The 18,738-nt window shown below is 34.7% G+C and overlaps 1 protein-coding gene across 1 annotated transcript in view; it reads right to left on the bottom strand.

The window, feature by feature from the left end:
• The window catches only part of LOC149804705 (tryptophan--tRNA ligase, cytoplasmic-like), a 40,216-nt gene extending 22,526 nt beyond the window's left edge, over positions 1 to 17,690 (bottom strand). Inside the window, exons 1-5 of the mRNA XM_089943242.1 lie at positions 17,348 to 17,690; positions 15,431 to 15,539; positions 13,675 to 13,794; positions 12,359 to 12,541; positions 2,200 to 2,413 (exon numbers count right to left, since the gene is read on the bottom strand). Coding sequence (XP_089799368.1) covers positions 2,200 to 2,413; positions 12,359 to 12,541; positions 13,675 to 13,794; positions 15,431 to 15,539; positions 17,348 to 17,504 — 783 coding nt within the window. The 5' untranslated portion in view covers positions 17,505 to 17,690. The remainder of the gene's footprint in view (positions 1 to 2,199; positions 2,414 to 12,358; positions 12,542 to 13,674; positions 13,795 to 15,430; positions 15,540 to 17,347) is intronic.
• Positions 17,691 to 18,738: the final 1,048 nt, after the last annotated feature.

Genomic DNA, 18,738 nt, shown 5'->3' with positions numbered 1-18,738 from the left:
GCATACACAGAATGCAAAGCATGAGCATCTGAGTTGTTGGAATAGTTTTCAAGTGTAATTCATTTTTTGAAGCTGGTTTGATAAACAATTAGCTATAAGCAAAGCCCAACAAAAATAAATTTCAAAACTCATAGTTGATGGAGTTTTACTCTGTGAAGCACACCATCATAGCAATTAACACTAATGACATTTACATTACCTTCAAACCCTTTTGAACCCTATGGAATTTATATTCAAACTGTAGCTACGTTGTGCGACAATATTAAAAAAGGGGAAATTTGGGGCATGAGGAAATTGTAGTCCGGGCATGTGGAACTTCAGCCAGGGCTTGTGAGTTTAGTTAAGTCACCAGCCTGAGGCCTGTGTCTAAAAAAAATCCACCAAGCACTGAATACAGAATATTATTTTAAGCAATCTAAAAAGGGATATCATTTCAGCAGCAGGCAGAGGCCCCAAGTGGCCGAGTGGTCTAAAGCACTCTTTGTTGAGGATCACTACCATCTCACCTGTCTGCGTGGGTTCGAGTCTAGGATTCAGCGAACGTCATTATGTGAGAAAGCTTGCCAGTAGCTTCTCGTGGGTTGGTGGTTCTTCCTGGGGTTTTACTAGATTCTTCCTCCACCATGCATAGCCTATCGTGTGCTGAAATATGGCATTAAACCCCAAAAACAACAACATCATCAGCAGCAGGCCTAATATAATGTGGTCGGTAAATCTAAATTTTTTTGAAAGGTGAAGATTAAAGTGATGAGTTCCTATCTGTTGCAGGCGCTAAAGAGCACATACTACCTGGTATTCATTTAAATAGAGGCAATTACAGTAATTTATTAACCCATTATTTGGCTTCATTTTATAATGTTAGTGTTGGTGGTTATTTCAAAATGCATGCATCGTTCTTATAACCTACTTATTCAAGTCTTACTTTGCGGAATTTACATTAAATTGTTCTGAAACTTGACAGAAGGGGCAGTCTCTCATAACAGGTTTTACTTTACTCAGATTAAGCTTGTACCCAAAATTTAACTTTCTGACTTGTATGTCATCTCTGCTTGAGCCTCAGACTTGTTGGGATGCTTATGGTTATACTTGGTCAAATTCTTCTGTAGGAGTTCTTAAGAAAAAATATTTTTAAGTTTTCTCCGCACTTGTTACAAATCTAAATGCAAAAAAAAATGTAACAGAAAGTGACACCAACAATTTATGTAAAATCAACAAGCATTTTATATTGTATAAAATGAAAATTCAAAAGATACTTACAATAATGTTAATTAAATTCCAAATAATCCTAAATGTCCTATCACAAGTACAAAAACAGAATATCCCAAATGAATTCCAATAGTCATGAATAGCTTGATACAACAAAATGATTCAAAATTCACGAAAATCTGAAGTAATTAATTCATAAAAAATTCAAAAAGCACTTTAGCAATTCTAATGAATATATTAAATAACTTCTCTCAAAAAATATCCAATTTCACCAACACAACTATAAACTTGGATTACAAATGGATTCCCACAGACTGATCTAAAACAGGAATGAGTCACATGATCGATGTCTAAAAAAAAACCTGAAGCAATCCAGTGGAAAAACCTCATCTAAATGTAAATAAGACTGGAGGCTGAACTCTAATTCTATTTAAACATTCTGTTTACAATTTACACCAGTGACAAAAGTTAAGCCCACAATTAGACCAAATATACATAAAAGCAATGCTGACCTTATTGGAGAGTGAACTGGCATCATTTATAAAAAGATCTAAAAGAATCTGATTCTGAGAATGTGGCTGAATTCTCATGAGCAGTTTTTGAAACAGTAGCCATATTTGATGCTGGCATTATTTATAGACTTTTGAAAGGTGTCCTCAGTAAAATTTGGCTGAAATTGGTTAAGTGGATTTTAAGACAAAGTCAGATGAAAGCAATGCTGATGGAAACAAAATGAACAGTTGACAACACCACAAGCTTACTGCCCTCATGATCAGGTGAGCTAATGAAAACATTAAACATAGGCCTGAAACAAATTATTATGGACCTTGACTTGTTCATTAATTCAATTATTACAGTGGAAAAAATTCAGCTGACAAAGTACCACAAAGATTTAATTTCAATTTAACTTTGTTCATTTCTGCTTTAGAACTGAGTTAAACTGCTGCCAGTGATGACAGGAAAAACAAAAGCACAAGTTAACCTGTGTCTTACCTGGTCAATTGCACATGGAATAAGACACGGAAGATCCTTCCTTTTGTTGAAGATATGTGGAAAAGACGAGCTGAAACTAGGAGCTGCCTGAACTGGAGGGAAGGCAATCTTACCAATACTGTCACTATCCCCAAAACCAAATATTCCCTTCACCTGGTTAAATGTCACAAGCTTAGAAATCTGACATATATTCCTGTAGAATTCAGGAACCTGCCTGCAAAGAAATGTTTATACACATTTCAGTCTTGAAGCATACATGTGGTGCTATAACTCTAACTAAGCAACAGAAAAGAGCAACAACAAACACATTTTGTACAATTCAACAAATAATTTTTAGTGAACAGAGTGAAAATAAAAAAGGAACTCAGTATTGTGAATTAAATGCCAGATAGTCGGAAAAAAATTCTACAAGACCAAACTATAGAGCATTCTGAATGAATTCCAGTGGTGTTCCAAATGAATTCCAATCTCAAATGTGCTGATGTGCAAGCAGCTAGTCAAGTCTTTGAACTTGCTGCCCAGTTATTGTGTCATGTTCTTTTGATGTACTCTTAGTGACAACATGCACGTCTTGGGGCCTTTCAGCTACTGAATTCTGTCATTGTAAATATCAGCACAGCTAAAATGATTAATCAATCAACACTTTTCTCTACTCAGCAGGTGACTGAAGCAGGACTGGCAAGCCTTTTAATCTGCCACCCAGCTATTGCATGCATATGGAGGACTCCTGTGGAAGTGATTGTATACGTCCCAATACACATGATTAAGTGTTTCCGAGACCTCTGCTGTGAACAAAATTCTAAAGGCTATATCTAGAACTCAAACCCAGTAAACTTGTTTACCTGACATGACATTAAGTATGTAGGCCCCAACTTGTACACTCGATTATGGACGGCGTCAATCACACAATACAAATTAAATACACATAACAGAGGACGAATCTCACAGAATTATTAACCACCTCAGTCGTTTTTCCATTCTACTAAATGCTTGTTTGCTTTTTTTATCTTCTGCTTTTCTCACAGAATAAATACAGGGAAATTTACTGTTACAATAAACAATGAAGAAATCTTCCTTTCCTTGGCCATTTATGCGTTCTCCGATGTGAGCCCTTAGAAAGAGTTGTAAAAGTGTAAATAGGTTCATCGAAAACCTACACAAAGATATTTCAAGAATTTTCTGCACACAAAGTCAATTTTTAAAATAAATTTTGTTTAGCTGACAATACTTACCTGATCATATTACATTAGGTTAACTTTCTCTGTACCGATACAAATTGGGGGTGAAAAGTAAAGTTGTGAATGCATGAAACTTGGCAATGGAAATACCCCAGGAAGGGAGACTTCAGGAGTTTGTAGGGTTGTGAAGAATGTCTGAATGTGGAGCCGCAAGGGGCAGATACGAGGTCTACTGGGACCCCGATAACCGAAACTCAATAAGTCTGATCCTGAAGATTACCATTAGCTGATCTGACAAAGAGCCCCCAGAAAAGTGCTGGAATGGTACGCTATGCAGGAAATGTCCCAAATAAACAACATGGTGAAAGGAGGGTAGGCGGGTGGTTCTTCCCGCAATTAATTTTGAAGATTAAATGCAGCATCTGCACTGAAAGAATGCATCACTACAGGCATTCCAGTTATATGAATGATGCCCTAACTGAATGTTTGATCACATGCTCCAGCGTCATCTGATTGGTTCAACATGACAATGTATCTAAATTTAGTTACTAGCTTATTAACAAATATATTATGCAATGACATTATGTCTGGGCAGAGAACCAGTGTAGACAAAGTGGGGTCCAGTAAAGGATGCAGTGTGTATTACTTAAACTACATTTAACTAGTTAAATTATAATTTATTTTCAAAATTCCTGTGAATATCAGTGAAAAGGAACAAAAGTCAGATTCCATATCTCTGCCGTCTTTGTATATTTGAACAAATTTTTAAAAAAAAGCATAGGCACACTTAAAAGAATCCAAAGTTGACTTGCTTTGAAATAAAATAACCTATGTATTGACCTCCTTGAAATAAAAGAAAAACTTTGCTTCAAAGTATCAAAAGTCACCTTCCAAGGTTGGCTTGCTTTGTAATAAAAATAAACTTTGTCTTTGATCTCCTGTCGGTAAGTTCAAATAATGAGTTACTGCTCATTGCCAGTTGTGTTTATTCACCAACTGGGCTTCTATGTGCTTGGCATCTATAGTTATATTTTAATACAAATGGGTATTGATGTCATTGGGTAAATAATATACACAGCAATAACTTGCTTTGATGATACTTCTGTAACCTGTGCTAGCGAAAAGATTGTCACCTGCACTCATGTTAATGTATTTTCAAATAATGATTTTAATTTGCGATATACTGTCATAGTTGACCTCAGTATAATTAACTCTTGGTTATTTTGCACCTAACACTATGTCATGCATGAATGGTGGTTGTTTTCAAGATATCAGTTGATTATTTCCCTCATTTGCAAAATCATCTACTTCTGTTCTGGCCTTCACGAATTCATCAGATGATTTTATTTGCTCCAAATATTCTGAGCAACACAGGTTCATCGGTGTCCATGTACAAAGCACTATATTGTGTTACTTTTAAAAAAAATTCATTTATTTATAAAAATTCCCTGTAAAACCTATGAAAAGGAACCACAGTTTCCATATCTCTGCCATCTTTGTATATAAAAAATAAATTTTAAAAAAATCGTCACACCTAAAAGAATCCAAAGCTGGCTTTCAAGGGTGGCTTGCTTTGCAATAAAATAACTTTTGTATTGATACCTTTTATAAAAAAAAAGAAAACCAGCTTCAAAGTATCAAATGTCTTCAAGATATCAGTTGATTATTTCCCTCTCCAGACCACTCCTGTGGCCTAGTGGTTAGAGCGTCCGCCTCAGAAGTGGGAGGTTGTGGCTTCGATCCCCGACCGAGTCATACCAAAGGCTTTAAAAAATGGCGCTAACAGCCGCCTCTCTTGGCATTCAGCATTAAGAGGTTAGTGTTAGGACTGGTCGGCCTGGTGTCAGGATAATATGCCTGGGTGGGACATCATGTTACATGTCTGCGACATGATGCCCCAGTGCTAGGCAGCACTATAAATTGCCACACTACAAACATAATGATATGACTGAAAAATTGTTAAAGCTACACTAAAAATCCAAATCACACACACATTTCCCTTTCCTTTGTGATTTTGCTGGATCCAGTTTTCAGTCAGATAACATATTCAAACCTTTGAGCAGAACCAAACACAATTTGCTTCTCAATGGTCATGTCAATGAATAACGTGTCTTTGTGTTATCGGACATGAGCGATACAGTATGGAAGCCTGTGCTACATATACAGACTTTGTGGAGATATTTTATTCTTTAATGCTCATGACGAATAAAAAGGAATAAATGATAACAATATAGGGTTAGTTTATTTTATTTTCAGATAAGCAAATCGCTTATATATTTTGCTGAAAAATTTGAGGCAGGAGGGCACAAATTCAACATAAATAGTTTTTGTTTCTTAAATCTTGGGACATATGACCTAGATGAAAAAAGTTTCAGCTTAACTTCTGGGGCAGGAAAAAAATTATATCATTGTGTCCCAATATATATGGTCAATACAGTACTAACCCAATCACATTACATTAGGAATATTAGCCTGCTACATCACAAATCCAGCCCTACTAAAAGACAAAAATCATTTTATCCTATCTATTTCAAACAGACAATGGACAGCGACTCTTGCCCATCACCTCTCCATGGCACTGTCAGGTGTCATTAACTTTTAGCTGAGCAAGATGCTAATGAGGAAGCAGGCACGGCGGGGTGGTTGGGAGAGTTTCCAAATATTCTATGACCACTCGGCCACTCGGGGCCCCTCATTTAATTTCTTTGTGTAAGGACCATAATATTTGGCCTCAAGTGGATTTTGTGGTTCAGGCAAGACAGCCAGAACTCACCAGGCTGAAAAGTCGTATCCTTTGTATTTTTATCATACCATAATTTCATATTTGACTGAGTAAAGTGCACATTGGTTTCTGCAACCTCACAACTTTTGACAACTTGTACTTAAAATTGGAAACATAATCGAGAAGATTAATTTTGGTATTATTAGAAAGAAGTTTCTCTTGTAACAACTTCAATGGTCCATGCACAGCATGTCCAAAAACTAGTTCCAAAGGACTTAAGAATAAAGATTCTTCAACTGATTCCCTAACAGCAAAGAATAGTAAATGAATGCCTTCATCCCAATCTTTACACATTCAAAACAATATGGCCAAATCATATTTTTTAAAGTTTCATGAAATCTTTTTAAAGCTCCTTGGCTCTCAGTGATAGGCAGAAAATTTGAATTGTTGGATGCCTAATTCATACATAACTTGCTGGAATATTTCAGGCATAAAATTTGACCCTTGATCAGATTGATTTAGTTTTAATATTCCTCAAACAAATTGCCTCTGGGAATCTTGTTGATGCACACATTATGGTCAACAAGCATTGGTTACCTGACTTGGTCTGAGGTAAGGGACCAGCACAATCAACCTTTATTCTGCTAAATGGTTTGTCTAATGCAGGAATAGGTTGCAAATGAGCCTATGGTATCTTCTGATTGGGTTTTCCTACCATTTGACAAGTGTGACAAGCAGTATTTACAAACATCACTTTTATTTTTTGGACAAAAGAAGTGAGTCAACATATTATGATAAGTCTTATTAATCCCTAAATGACCAGCCAAAGGAGTTTCATGGGCCAGACTAAGTATTTCCTGTCTGTAAGATTTTGGAACTACAGTTCACTCACCACTCGTCACAAGCAGGTACCTTGGGAGATCTCCATTTTCTCATAAGAATCCCACTTTTAATGAAATAACAAACGGGTACTTCAGTGGCTTCAGTTTCACAATGGCCCTTTAAAACAAACAGGAGATCTCAGGATCTTTTTCCAGTTTGACAACAAATGATTGTCATTTGCCACCCTGATTAGAATAAAGAGAATGAGTAGTTAAAAGAGGATCACTGATCAATATGCTTTGATTAATCCAAAAAAGTAAAAGTGACCTCATCAAAAGCCTGACCAATACAGTGTGTCAGCTAAAGGAATACTTTCCTGATCAACATCATTCGCAAGAGCTTTCTTTGCCATGGTTCTAGAAGCTGCACAAGATGGGTATAAATCAGGGATTTCTTTTTCAAAAGGATGGAATTTCTGATCCAAACAAGGCCTGTCAGTTATGAGAGGATTAGCCTTATCTCCAGCTAGGTCATTACCGAGTAATAAATGACTGCCCTCAATGGGTAAAGAAGACACTGTTCCGACTGTCACAAGTCCCGAGACTAAGTCTGATGACAAGTTTACACAATGGAAAGGAACATTAGCAAAGCCACATTCTACTTCCTGATTAAGAACACTCTCATTAGAAGACGACTTCTCAGAAAAAAGCAAAATATCTGATAATAAAAGACTGAGAAGCTCCTGTGTCCCTTAAAATTTCAAGAGATAGGATTGTCCAATTCACCTGTAAGGGATAAAGAATCCTCTGACATGAATGGTTCATAATTCTCCATAATAAAATCAGACTGGGGTTTATTACACCCAACAAATGTATTACTTTCAATACATGACCGTGACAATGACCTCTTAGAAATAAGAACATATGGAATAGGTCTGTCTTGATTCTGATGCTTATTTTTCAGTTTGTAGCAATCATAAAAAAAACATGTCCTTTCTTCTTACAATAGGTACACATAGGAAGAAGTAAGGACTTCTGGTCAATCTTATCAGAAAATTGATTTTTAAAGGTGTGCCAGATTGAGATTTAGAAGGACTCATATTAAGCTGAAGTAATTTTTTTAACAGAAGACTTCAGAGTAGAAGATTTACTGACAAAAGAAACATTATGAGCTGAAGAATACTTATCTGGAGTACGATCCGCATTTTCTAAGGCTTCGACATCATCAAGATAAGTCTTAACATCCCTATGGACGCAAACTCTTCAGGTAATACAAGTTGTCTTAGATTTTCGTAGTTTTGATCAACTTTCAATCAGGTGAAGCAAAAATGAACTCAGTATTGGGCATGGTCAAGTCCAGCATAACAATGTTATATTACAATAGCATTTAATGAAATTTTTTAAAAAATTTAAGCTAATAAACAATTAAATAAAATATACATAACAATATCATAAACTTCAAAATAACGAAGTGGTAATTTTCCAGATACCTTGAAATCTGCAACGGTGATACCTATCTTTAAGGGAAAAAAGGAGGATCCTGGGAATTACAGACCAATATTCATTCTACCTATATTATCAAAATTATCTGAAAGACCAATGCAGGTCTATGAATTCTTTTTTAATTTTCTCTCGATTTCATAAGACACACTCATGATTTAGAAAGTACCACTCATTAACAGATCTTTGGCTACAAGAAATGGATAATGGTTCTAAGAATGGGATTGTTTTCCTTGATCATAAAATTATGCTACAAAAGCTAAACTGTTACAGATTTGACAATCCTTCTTTAAAATGTTTCAGATCATGCCTAAACCAAAGGTCTCAACAAATAAGCATTTGGCAATATTAGCTCACCAACTTGCACTACTCATTCAGGGGTCCCTCAAGGCTCTGTTTTAGGTCTATGTAAACAATCTACCATTAAAAAAACGAATCAACAAATACAGATTTGTTTGCAGATGATGCAACCTTGTATACATCTAATTCTGACACTAAGTTATCCAAACAAGATTAGAATCAGACATTATTTGAATTCATAATTGGGCACAGCAAAATAGGATGGTAATTAATGAAAGAATAACAAAATGTATGATTTTAGGGATATCACAAAGCTACATAAGTTAGGGAACCCAGAACTATCTATTACAACAAATATTCATCAGTTTGAAAATGTTGAACATGGAAAGCTTGTAGGTGTGTCTGTAGATAATTTAAAATGGGATGACCATATTGATAAACTTTATAAACGAGTCATTGAAAATTGTCCTACTCAGCAGAATCAAGAAATATTTCCCTATAAAATCTAGCGATCGATAATACAACTCATATTCTTCCAACAATGGATTACTGTTCAAGTGTGTGGGTAAACTGTGCCAATGCTCAGCTTGACAGGATTTATAAACTTCAGAAGTGGGCAACATTCATTATTTTAGATGTAGCTATTGATCATCCATCAAAATTATTGTTTACAGAACTAAAATGGTTCACAATATATGAAAGGATATATTTTGACAAGGCAGTTCATGTATATAAATGTCTACTTGGAACTACACCAGAGTACATTCAGAATTTATTCAGGCCTTTTTCAACACAGTACCAGTTGAGATCAAAGTTACATGCAAACCTGCAAGCAACAAAACCAAGAACAAAGCAATTTTAAAAAAAAGCTCCCAATACTCTGGTATGGTTTCTGTGGAACAAGCTTCCACTATATGTAACATCTGCTGAAAATATTATAGTATTTAAGAAGAGATTAACATGAGTATGTATGTGTTACAAACAGATAATGGAATTAAGCATTTTAATGTTGAACACATTAATTCATACTCCAAAAAGCTATGGAGACCCAAACGGGTTCATCCATAAACCAAAAGTATGGTGCAATTTAAGTGATGTTGACCACAGACATGCATCCCGTCGGATTGGGTATAAATTTGCCAAACCCATCAAGACATTGGCCATAATATCGTGAGCTGCTTGGTTTAGGAACTGAGTGATCCTGGACATTGTGTCCCAAGCATGGCTATTGTTGGATGCTAGTAATGTATTTGAAATTACTAAGTCTAAAACACTGTCTAAACTAACAGAAGTGAAAGTGTCATTTCAGAAACATATGGCTCTGTTATGAACTTATACACAATGTTTAGTTAATAATTGAACACAATTCTATAAAAACAGCAAGAATGGATGGCCTGAACAGGTAGAATCATTGAAGTACATTGTTACAGGTCTAAAGATACGGTGGTAAAAGAAACTCAGTTTTGTGTGTGTGTGTGTGTGTGTTTTGAACTTTTAACGTAGCTTTAAAAAAATTCAGTCATATCACTACGATGTCTGCAGTGTGACAGTTTATAGTGATGTCTAGCACTGGGGTATCATGCCGCAGACATGTAGCATGATGTCCCACCCAGTCACATTATCCTGACACCAGGCCGACCAGTCCTAAAACTAACCTCTTAACGCCGAGCGCCAAGCGAGACAGCTGTTAGTATCATTTTTGCAAGTCTTTGGTATGACTGCCGGGGATCGAAACCATGACCTCTCGCATCCAAGGCGGATGCTCTAACCCCACTAGGCCACCGGAGCGGTATTCAATGAAGGTTCATATAAACCATACAAGAAAGAAATATATATATATATATATATATATATATATATATATATATATATATATATATATATATATATATAAAAGGAGTTTCTTAAGAGCATAAAGACATGTACATGTATAAATAATGTAGCCCAAACCTAACTTGTTAAGTTACAGAGGGTTCATGTGTCGGTGACTAAGTGCTCGAAACATATGAATTAACATTCATGCAGATAAACATGACTCAAGTGTCGCCAATAGAAACATGTGGAGACTGATTAAGCCATGTATACAGCACTGACCTGTACTTGTCTGACGAGAGTGGAAGAAATACAGAAATGTAAACGAGTGTCTACATGACACACACAAAACCTCATCAGGAAAGGGAACTGAGGCATGGTCACTGAAACGTACACAGTAGGTGTGACAATATCTATTTGAGGCAATACTTTTAGGGAAAAAGGCCCACAGACCGCCCTTACATGTAAATACATTAAAGTTGACACCCAGTCACTATGAATGCCTTGGATAGAAACTCGCTGATATGTACTCGTTCGTAATGGAATTACACATAAAGATGTGTTGCTCTACAGTTTCATATTTTGTATAGGGTTAGAATTTTAAAGACAAAGAATTTCCCTGGGGTTTCCTCAATGATTATACTGGCTGTTTCAACAAGACTTGGTATATCTTAGGTATTGTTCAAAGAACTGCTTAATTCCCTTTATTTTGGAGTATGATTGATCGGTGTAATATGGGTTATAGAGTATACAGCTTGGCCTTACTACAGATGTGCACCTTTCAAAAAACTGCAAGCCCCACTTGGTCACTTTCACTTCCTGAACTTCATAGGTAAATTGTATTGTAAAAAAAAAAAATTTTAAGAACATTTTATAGATTTGTTAATTCATTCATTGCAGTTTCAGAAGCTGGTATTATCTAGTCTGACAAAATTCATTTTCCCTATTTTAATAGCTGCTAAAGATAAAAAATCCATATATATATATATATATATATATATATATATATATATATATATAACTGAAATAATATAAACTACTTAGAAGTAAAATAATAGTTGATAAGTACAGCGTCCAAAAATGTCTCCTGTGAAACTGAAAGTTACTGATTGAAATCACATGAATCAATAGCTGTATGATAATTGCAACAAAAAATAAATAAATTCATTGGCATTCACAAGAATGTTGTATGCACAATATAAAACATTTTGACTCACTGGAAGACATCTTTGTACATGGCAGCAAATATAAAAACTGGTTTCAACTGGATATAAAGTTAGCCACCTAACTTGCAGAAAGGGGAGTTAACATGTCATAGTTGATTACCATTGTCTCTATAATATATAGTCAGATCGAGGGTTTTCCATCTTTCTGGAAGGGTTAGATTTGGAAGTAAAACAGTTATCCTAATGTAATGTGCTGTGGTAATATATTTAATGGATAAAAGTTTTCCTGTAAAAAAAAATCAAGCATACTTGGAAATGCTGATTATTATATATTATTATCCATCAAACATACTTGTAATTTAACATTTCAGTAGGTCTAAAACCAGTGTTTACAAAAATATATCCGAGAATTTAATGGCCCAACAAATGGACTCTATAATTGTAATAAAAAATGTTAAGACACCGATAATTACATTTTTTTTCGAAACATGTATTTATTAAATTTTAATTTTTAGTATTTGTTTTTGTATATTTTGGAAACTGGCTTAACCACATCTCTCACTTCTCACAATCAATTTATTGAAAACAGAGCTGTTATTCTTCCTTCCCCTCCTAAATTTACTATCAGGATAATCATGATTTGAAAGAATGACCATTTACCCCATATATTCTAGGTCACTGAAAATTAACGTTTTGTTGACATCAAAGCCGCAGGCAATGATGTCTTTGGCATTTTCATGGGCAAGTCGGTTGGCTTCATCTAGTGTGAGGTCCTTCCATAGAAATTTCTCATCATCTGTCATCTGAACGACCAGGGGGACATCAAATGTATCTTGAAGCCATCTGCAAGGCAAAAACAGATTTGTTCTTATGTTAAAGATAGATTTTAGGTCAAATCACATTTACCATCATTTGAATTATAATACTGAGTGTAATACAACACTGTCTGCTTAAAAGAAATTGTCTTGGGCAACACTGACAAGGCTTAAAGTCATCATAATAAGCATACATCAACAATGTCCTCATCATTTGTCCATAAATACTAAAAGTTTGGTTCCTTTTAAATTTTCAAGGTTGCAGACAAGAAGCTAATTTTACAAAGGGGAGCCACGTCATTCTAGTGATACTGACAGTCTCTAATGGCAGCTGACAGCTACAGTAATAATACGGTACTTCCAAGCTTTTTTTGTTGAAATATAACATGTATTCTGTTCTGATGTGAAGATTATACAGAATGCCTCCTACATACTCTATGTAATTGATAAAACTGAACATGGAATTTTCTTTCAAGTTCAATTAAATTTTTTTCAATGCAGGAGATACCCTTTCCCATCTGGAATGCAGGAGGACAATCCAAATTGAGGAAGACTCCTGTAAATGCAGAAAATATAACGTGTACAGTTGCACACACTCAAATTACATCTTGCAGTCCACAATTCAATACCCAGAACTTCCAAATATAAGGGCCAATGACTGCCATACAAGGTTGTAATTTCCTCCAGTTAATACAATTTTTTAGAATTTGCCTTAAAACTTTTCAAAAACAAAATAACTGCAGCTTCAACGGATGGCTTTTATTACAAATTACCCTCCCCATAAGACACCTCCTCACCTGTCATTCAGGGTCATGGCCTTAAACTAATATACACAAATTTAGGTAAACAAATGTATCAGAAAAGGGAGCTATCACTGAAATTTCTGCATATGCAACCATGTAACCTTTGATCAACTTCAAAGGACCACAAGTGAGGGAAAGAAAAAAAAACCTTATTGTATATGCTTATATGATTAAGAAAACAAAGTTTCATTAATTTTTAACCAAAGGAGTAGAAGAAACAGAACTGAAGAAAAAATAAACCAATGGATGGATATGTAGATGGGCAAGCACATACAAAGTATCACAATCTCCCCATACTTAATATTAAGGCATGAGGATGACAAACTTGACTATAGCCTCCTTACTGTTATTTACTCACTTGGTAAATATGAATGGAATAAGATGCCCCAGATGCATCGCCTCCGAAGATGGTCCTCGGCCTGTGTACAGGTAAAATGGCTTTTTCTGCTCGTACTGATCAAGGATAAAGTGCATGTCTCTGAAAAAAGAATAAAGAAAGACACTGATATACAACAGTGACTCAGTTAACTAAATTTGGTTATTTCAATTATCAGTTCATTGAAAGCAACTCCATGTCCTGCATATATTTATAAATATTTACTTATTAATGAATGAGTTCCTTGTCTATGATATGAGTGAATTATTCTATGTCATTATGAAAGTGAGGGACTCCCAAGTTTATGCCAGGGACTCTCAACTACAGACTGGGGACTCTTGAGTTCCATTAGTGAAGAGTCCAGGACTCATCATTCTGAAATTCTGTGAAAGCCTTGGGGAGAAATCAGTTAAAGGATGTAAACATCTCAGAACATACCACAACCATGTTAAAGCTGGATGTTATAATGAAGCACATTATAGCTGTAGTTTCAAAATTAATGAACTTAAATGATCTCACAATATTTTTCCTAACACAAATTGTACTTTCCTTTAGCCTGAAAGGTATGCATAGGCAAGATTTGCTTTCATTACCAATTTAAATTATCTCAGTCAATACTCACAGTACTATCATGCACCACATAAACTGGAGACTCATTTTCAATTTTACTATGGTTTCTTTCCACAAAACTTAATCCAGGGTTTCAAAAACAATACAATGAAACCCAAAGAAGGCCAGATGACCATCAAGTCTAAGGATAAACAGTCCACAATAACCTGAGGTAATCACAGGACTTCTTGACCAGTGCATTTCTAGAGCAAAGAGATTTGTCGGTAAATGAGACTTGCCTATTGTTATGTATATTTAATTTAACTATTTGTTTGTTAGCTTTAAAATTTTGTTTTATTTCATTACATGCTATTGTAATGTAACACTGTATGCTGGACTTGACTTTGTCCAAAAATTGAGTTCACTTCTGCTTGACCTGATTGACTTTATTATGTATAACGAATTATTTCATTTTATGTCAACAACTAATACATAGCCAAATTATTCTCTGTTTATGAACTTAATATCACAATTATTATTAATTGAAAAAGTCAATGTTTATTTGATTGCAAACATCAGGATCATTCTAGTAGGTTATTTTCCATTAGGTAATGTTTTTTTTAATACAGAAAATGCTAATTGTGACCTAAGGTCAAGTAGAGAACAATATAATCTTGCAATTGTGAGGATTTGGACATTTGCGCTTAACATCTAGCACTTTTAATTTGTATTATATGTTGTGACCAGTATTTTTATTTATATAGGGTTGGAATCTTTTTCGTTCAAATTATTCAAGTGATTGTTTTCTCTGGAAATACAAAAGTACTCTGATAAAATTCTTGGATAAAGACAGTCACTAGAAGTTATACTGAATCCAAACCTGGAATTATATTATTGTGATTCAACAAAAGACTTGACACATTAGCACTCCATAAGCTATAAGACAAATCATCACGTTCAGCTTTGGATTTCATTTGGGACTTGTAGAGTTTTATTAAATTACTAGGGCTTGTGTCTGTAATTCTTGGATTATTTTGGGATTTAATTTGCGATACTTTTTTCCCATTTTCACTTTGCATTCTAGGTAAATAAATATATCTGTTAAATTTTACAAAGCTTGATGTCTTTCACTCTTTTCTGTTCCTTATTTTAAGAACATAGACTCATAACACTATATAAAACAATATACCTGTGAGAAAAGAAGATTCCTCTTCGAAGAAGATGGTGGGCAGGCTTTCCAGTCACTCTTTCAATTCTTTCTATTAGTTCAGCATCTATTTTTGAGCTTCCAAACCTCTCTGAAAATATTGTTAAAGTGTTTAAATCAATATCAGGATTTCATAAGTTAAATCTGAACATAATACTGAAGTCAATCAACAATGCAAACTATATTTACTGTATTCTGTATGGTTCAGTTACTTTTATCAAGATACTGTACATACATGTACCAATTTCATGTTAATGAATTTCAGCATAAATGAAACTGCAGTAAAAACAAATTTGCTTGTTAAAATTAGTACAACTGTATGCTCACCACATTTTTTTATTTTCTGTTTCCTTTAATAAAACTATTTGTAAACACTACATCTGCTAGAATTGTTCTGTAATGTTGTCACTCTTTTACCACTCCTATTCCACAACTGTGCTAGAAGTTTCCTGAACTGTGTTTTGCTACTGTGCTAGAATGTTTTACCAAACTCAGCAACAGTGTGCCAGATAACTAATTAGCAGACAAGAAAGCAAATTTGTTTCTCCTAGAATATTTACCCAATCTCATTAATGTTTGGAATACAAGCCCACCCAATTTCTGAATCCAGCCCTCCCAAAAACAAAATTCATCTTTGTATCTGTAAGACCCTGACTCCCAAAACATAAATATCAGCCATCAAGGTCTTACATGTATGACTACTGTTTGGTATTATAAAATGGTTTACTTCTACCACCGTCACAGGCACTTGATTCGGAGGTAAACTAACGTGTACACTCACCAATTAATTGTTGAGTGTACACATTAGTTTACCCCTGAATCAATTGCCTGTGACCACCAATGTCGGCACAGGGGGTCATATCATTGCTTACAATTTAACATTCAGTCATATATATATTATAAAATAAAACAAAGGAGTACACTTTTCTACTTTCTCTAGTCCTATAGTGTAAAACCTAGACCCTGATCTTTATGTTTTGAGCATTAAGGTCTTAGTGCCTGAATAACGGTGCTGTGTAGTGTATTTTGATGTTGACTAACATCGTAACGAATGTACAATTTTCAGGAATTCAGACACTTGGCAGCCCATAATGAAGCTTTTCCATACCTGTCAGCTAGTCCTACAATATAAGACAAAGCACATGTTGGTTTTGTTTTAGTGCTATGTCTTACTATCCAATTAATGACCTTGTATAGCATGTTCCGATGTCATTTACATCGGAATGAGTAATCAAAGCTTCAGGAATATCTCACACATTTGGGAGCATATATCGACACTCTTCCACTAAAATATGACACTAACAAATGGATGCATTTTCATGTTCCGTTGACATACATTTGAATTTGTTGCAATGCGACGGTAGTAGAGGTATGATGAAGTATGTTTAAGTAGGTTCATGTGGCAGATGTTTCTTGAATGAAACGAAACATTGCTTTACAATTCCAATAAGCATAATATATTTTTATTCATTTCATTGAAGAATATTTGAGCTTAACCCGATATCAGCATTCTCGGCTTTCATCACTTTCCAGTCAACTGAAATGTAGGCCAACGAAACTTGAAAATGCATCCATTTGCTAGTTTCATATTTTCATTCCGCCAGGATAAAGACAGCAAGTAAATATATCAATTATACATAAATTAGTGGAAGAGTGTTGATATATGCTGCCAAATGTGTGAGATATTCCTGAAACTCTAATCGTTCCGATGTCAACGACATCGGAACACGCTATACAAGGCCGTTATTTGGATAGTAAGACTTAGCACTAAAACAAAACCAACATATGCGATGTCTTACATCGTAGAAATATACTAAACAGTAGACTGTAAAGAATCATTTATCCAGTTATCAATTAAATGAACGGTAGATTTTTAAATGACATTACTCGAATACTTACTGATGAGTTTATCGTAGTCTACTCCCTTAGCTGATGCGCTGGTTACAGTCCATGGATCGACAATATCTTCTTGGTCCCCTTCACCAACAGACATTTCGCTCGCCTTCTGTTCCAACTCACCGGCGACAGGCTTCACTTCACTCGTCGTGTTCGACATGAGTATTACTATGATAACAGTCTGCAATAGTTAAGTATTGTGAGCTATCATGAAACTTACAGTTTGGTATATACTTTTATACGAAGAACAAGTTTTAAAAAACAAAATACAGCCACAAATTGCATCAGCCTGATAACAGCTCAGCTGCATGCACGGGAACCGGACACGTTCGAATTTCTATGCAGCATAAATAATGACACGACGCAGACAATAACAACGGTTGCGGGTTACCAACAACAACGTTTCCGAAAGAAAGAAAAAAATTGTGTATGGAGAGAGGAGATTTATGAGTCTGTGTTTGTAAATGAGTGTAAACACGTGGTGATTTCCTCTTACTAATCTTCCATCTTTTTCTTCTTCGTAAATTCATGTTTTTTCCCCCAGTTATTTCTTTCTAGAATCCATTTGATACACTATTTTTTTTGTAATTTAATTTTGTTGAATGATTTAATTTTATGGGGAAGAATGCTACTGCTGCCTTTCTCTTTTTCGAAATCCATTTATTTTCCGAGTTGTTTTAATCCATTAAAATAATATGAACTTTGCAGAAGGTAGTAGAGATGATTTTAATAAAACATTTTAAAACCCTTTATGCGATAAAGATTGATTCGATGAATAAGTTACGGAAGCAATAATTAAAGATCTTTTCACTGATAATTATCTACCTAATTATGGATTTTCAACTCCAGTATACAAACCTTTAGTAGCTACGTCGATCAAATTACCCATAGATCGTAGATACAAGGACACTGTGATCTCATTCAAGAGTGCTCTCAAAACTGACCTAGTTCGACTGCAAGTCTGCTTCCTTAATCATTGTCAGCATGCTTTTGTATTGTAATTTAGTGATGTTTGTTTTTGTAATCATGTTATTGTATATATTTTTTATCTTTGGTCTAATATTGTAATGGAGTAGACTGCTTGCGCACAATCTTTGCTGACAAGAATTAAAAAGTATGTATCCGAAGAAAATTAATAACATTGCTTTACAACATCAAACAACTATTTATTTTCAGCTACGTTTTCTTTCCTATATTATGTAGTTCGAATACAAAAGATCAAATAAAAGAAATTCAGAAACGTTATAGATATAGTAACAATGTTTTAGTTATATTTTTTTTATACATGGGTATATTTGTTCATACTTTTGCATGATGTCTGATTGTATAAGTAGATTGTCGCAACTGGAAAATTATGCAATTTATTCATGTAATTTAATTCTGATGACCTTGAA

The sequence above is a fragment of the Sinohyriopsis cumingii genome, chromosome 2, assembly GCF_028554795.1.
Source record: "Sinohyriopsis cumingii isolate HCF-2022 chromosome 2, ASM2855479v2, whole genome shotgun sequence".
Taxonomy (NCBI): Eukaryota; Metazoa; Mollusca; class Bivalvia; order Unionida; family Unionidae; genus Sinohyriopsis; species Sinohyriopsis cumingii.
Note: the sequence above shows the minus strand (reverse complement) of the source record. Positions and strands in the feature narration are given on the sequence as shown.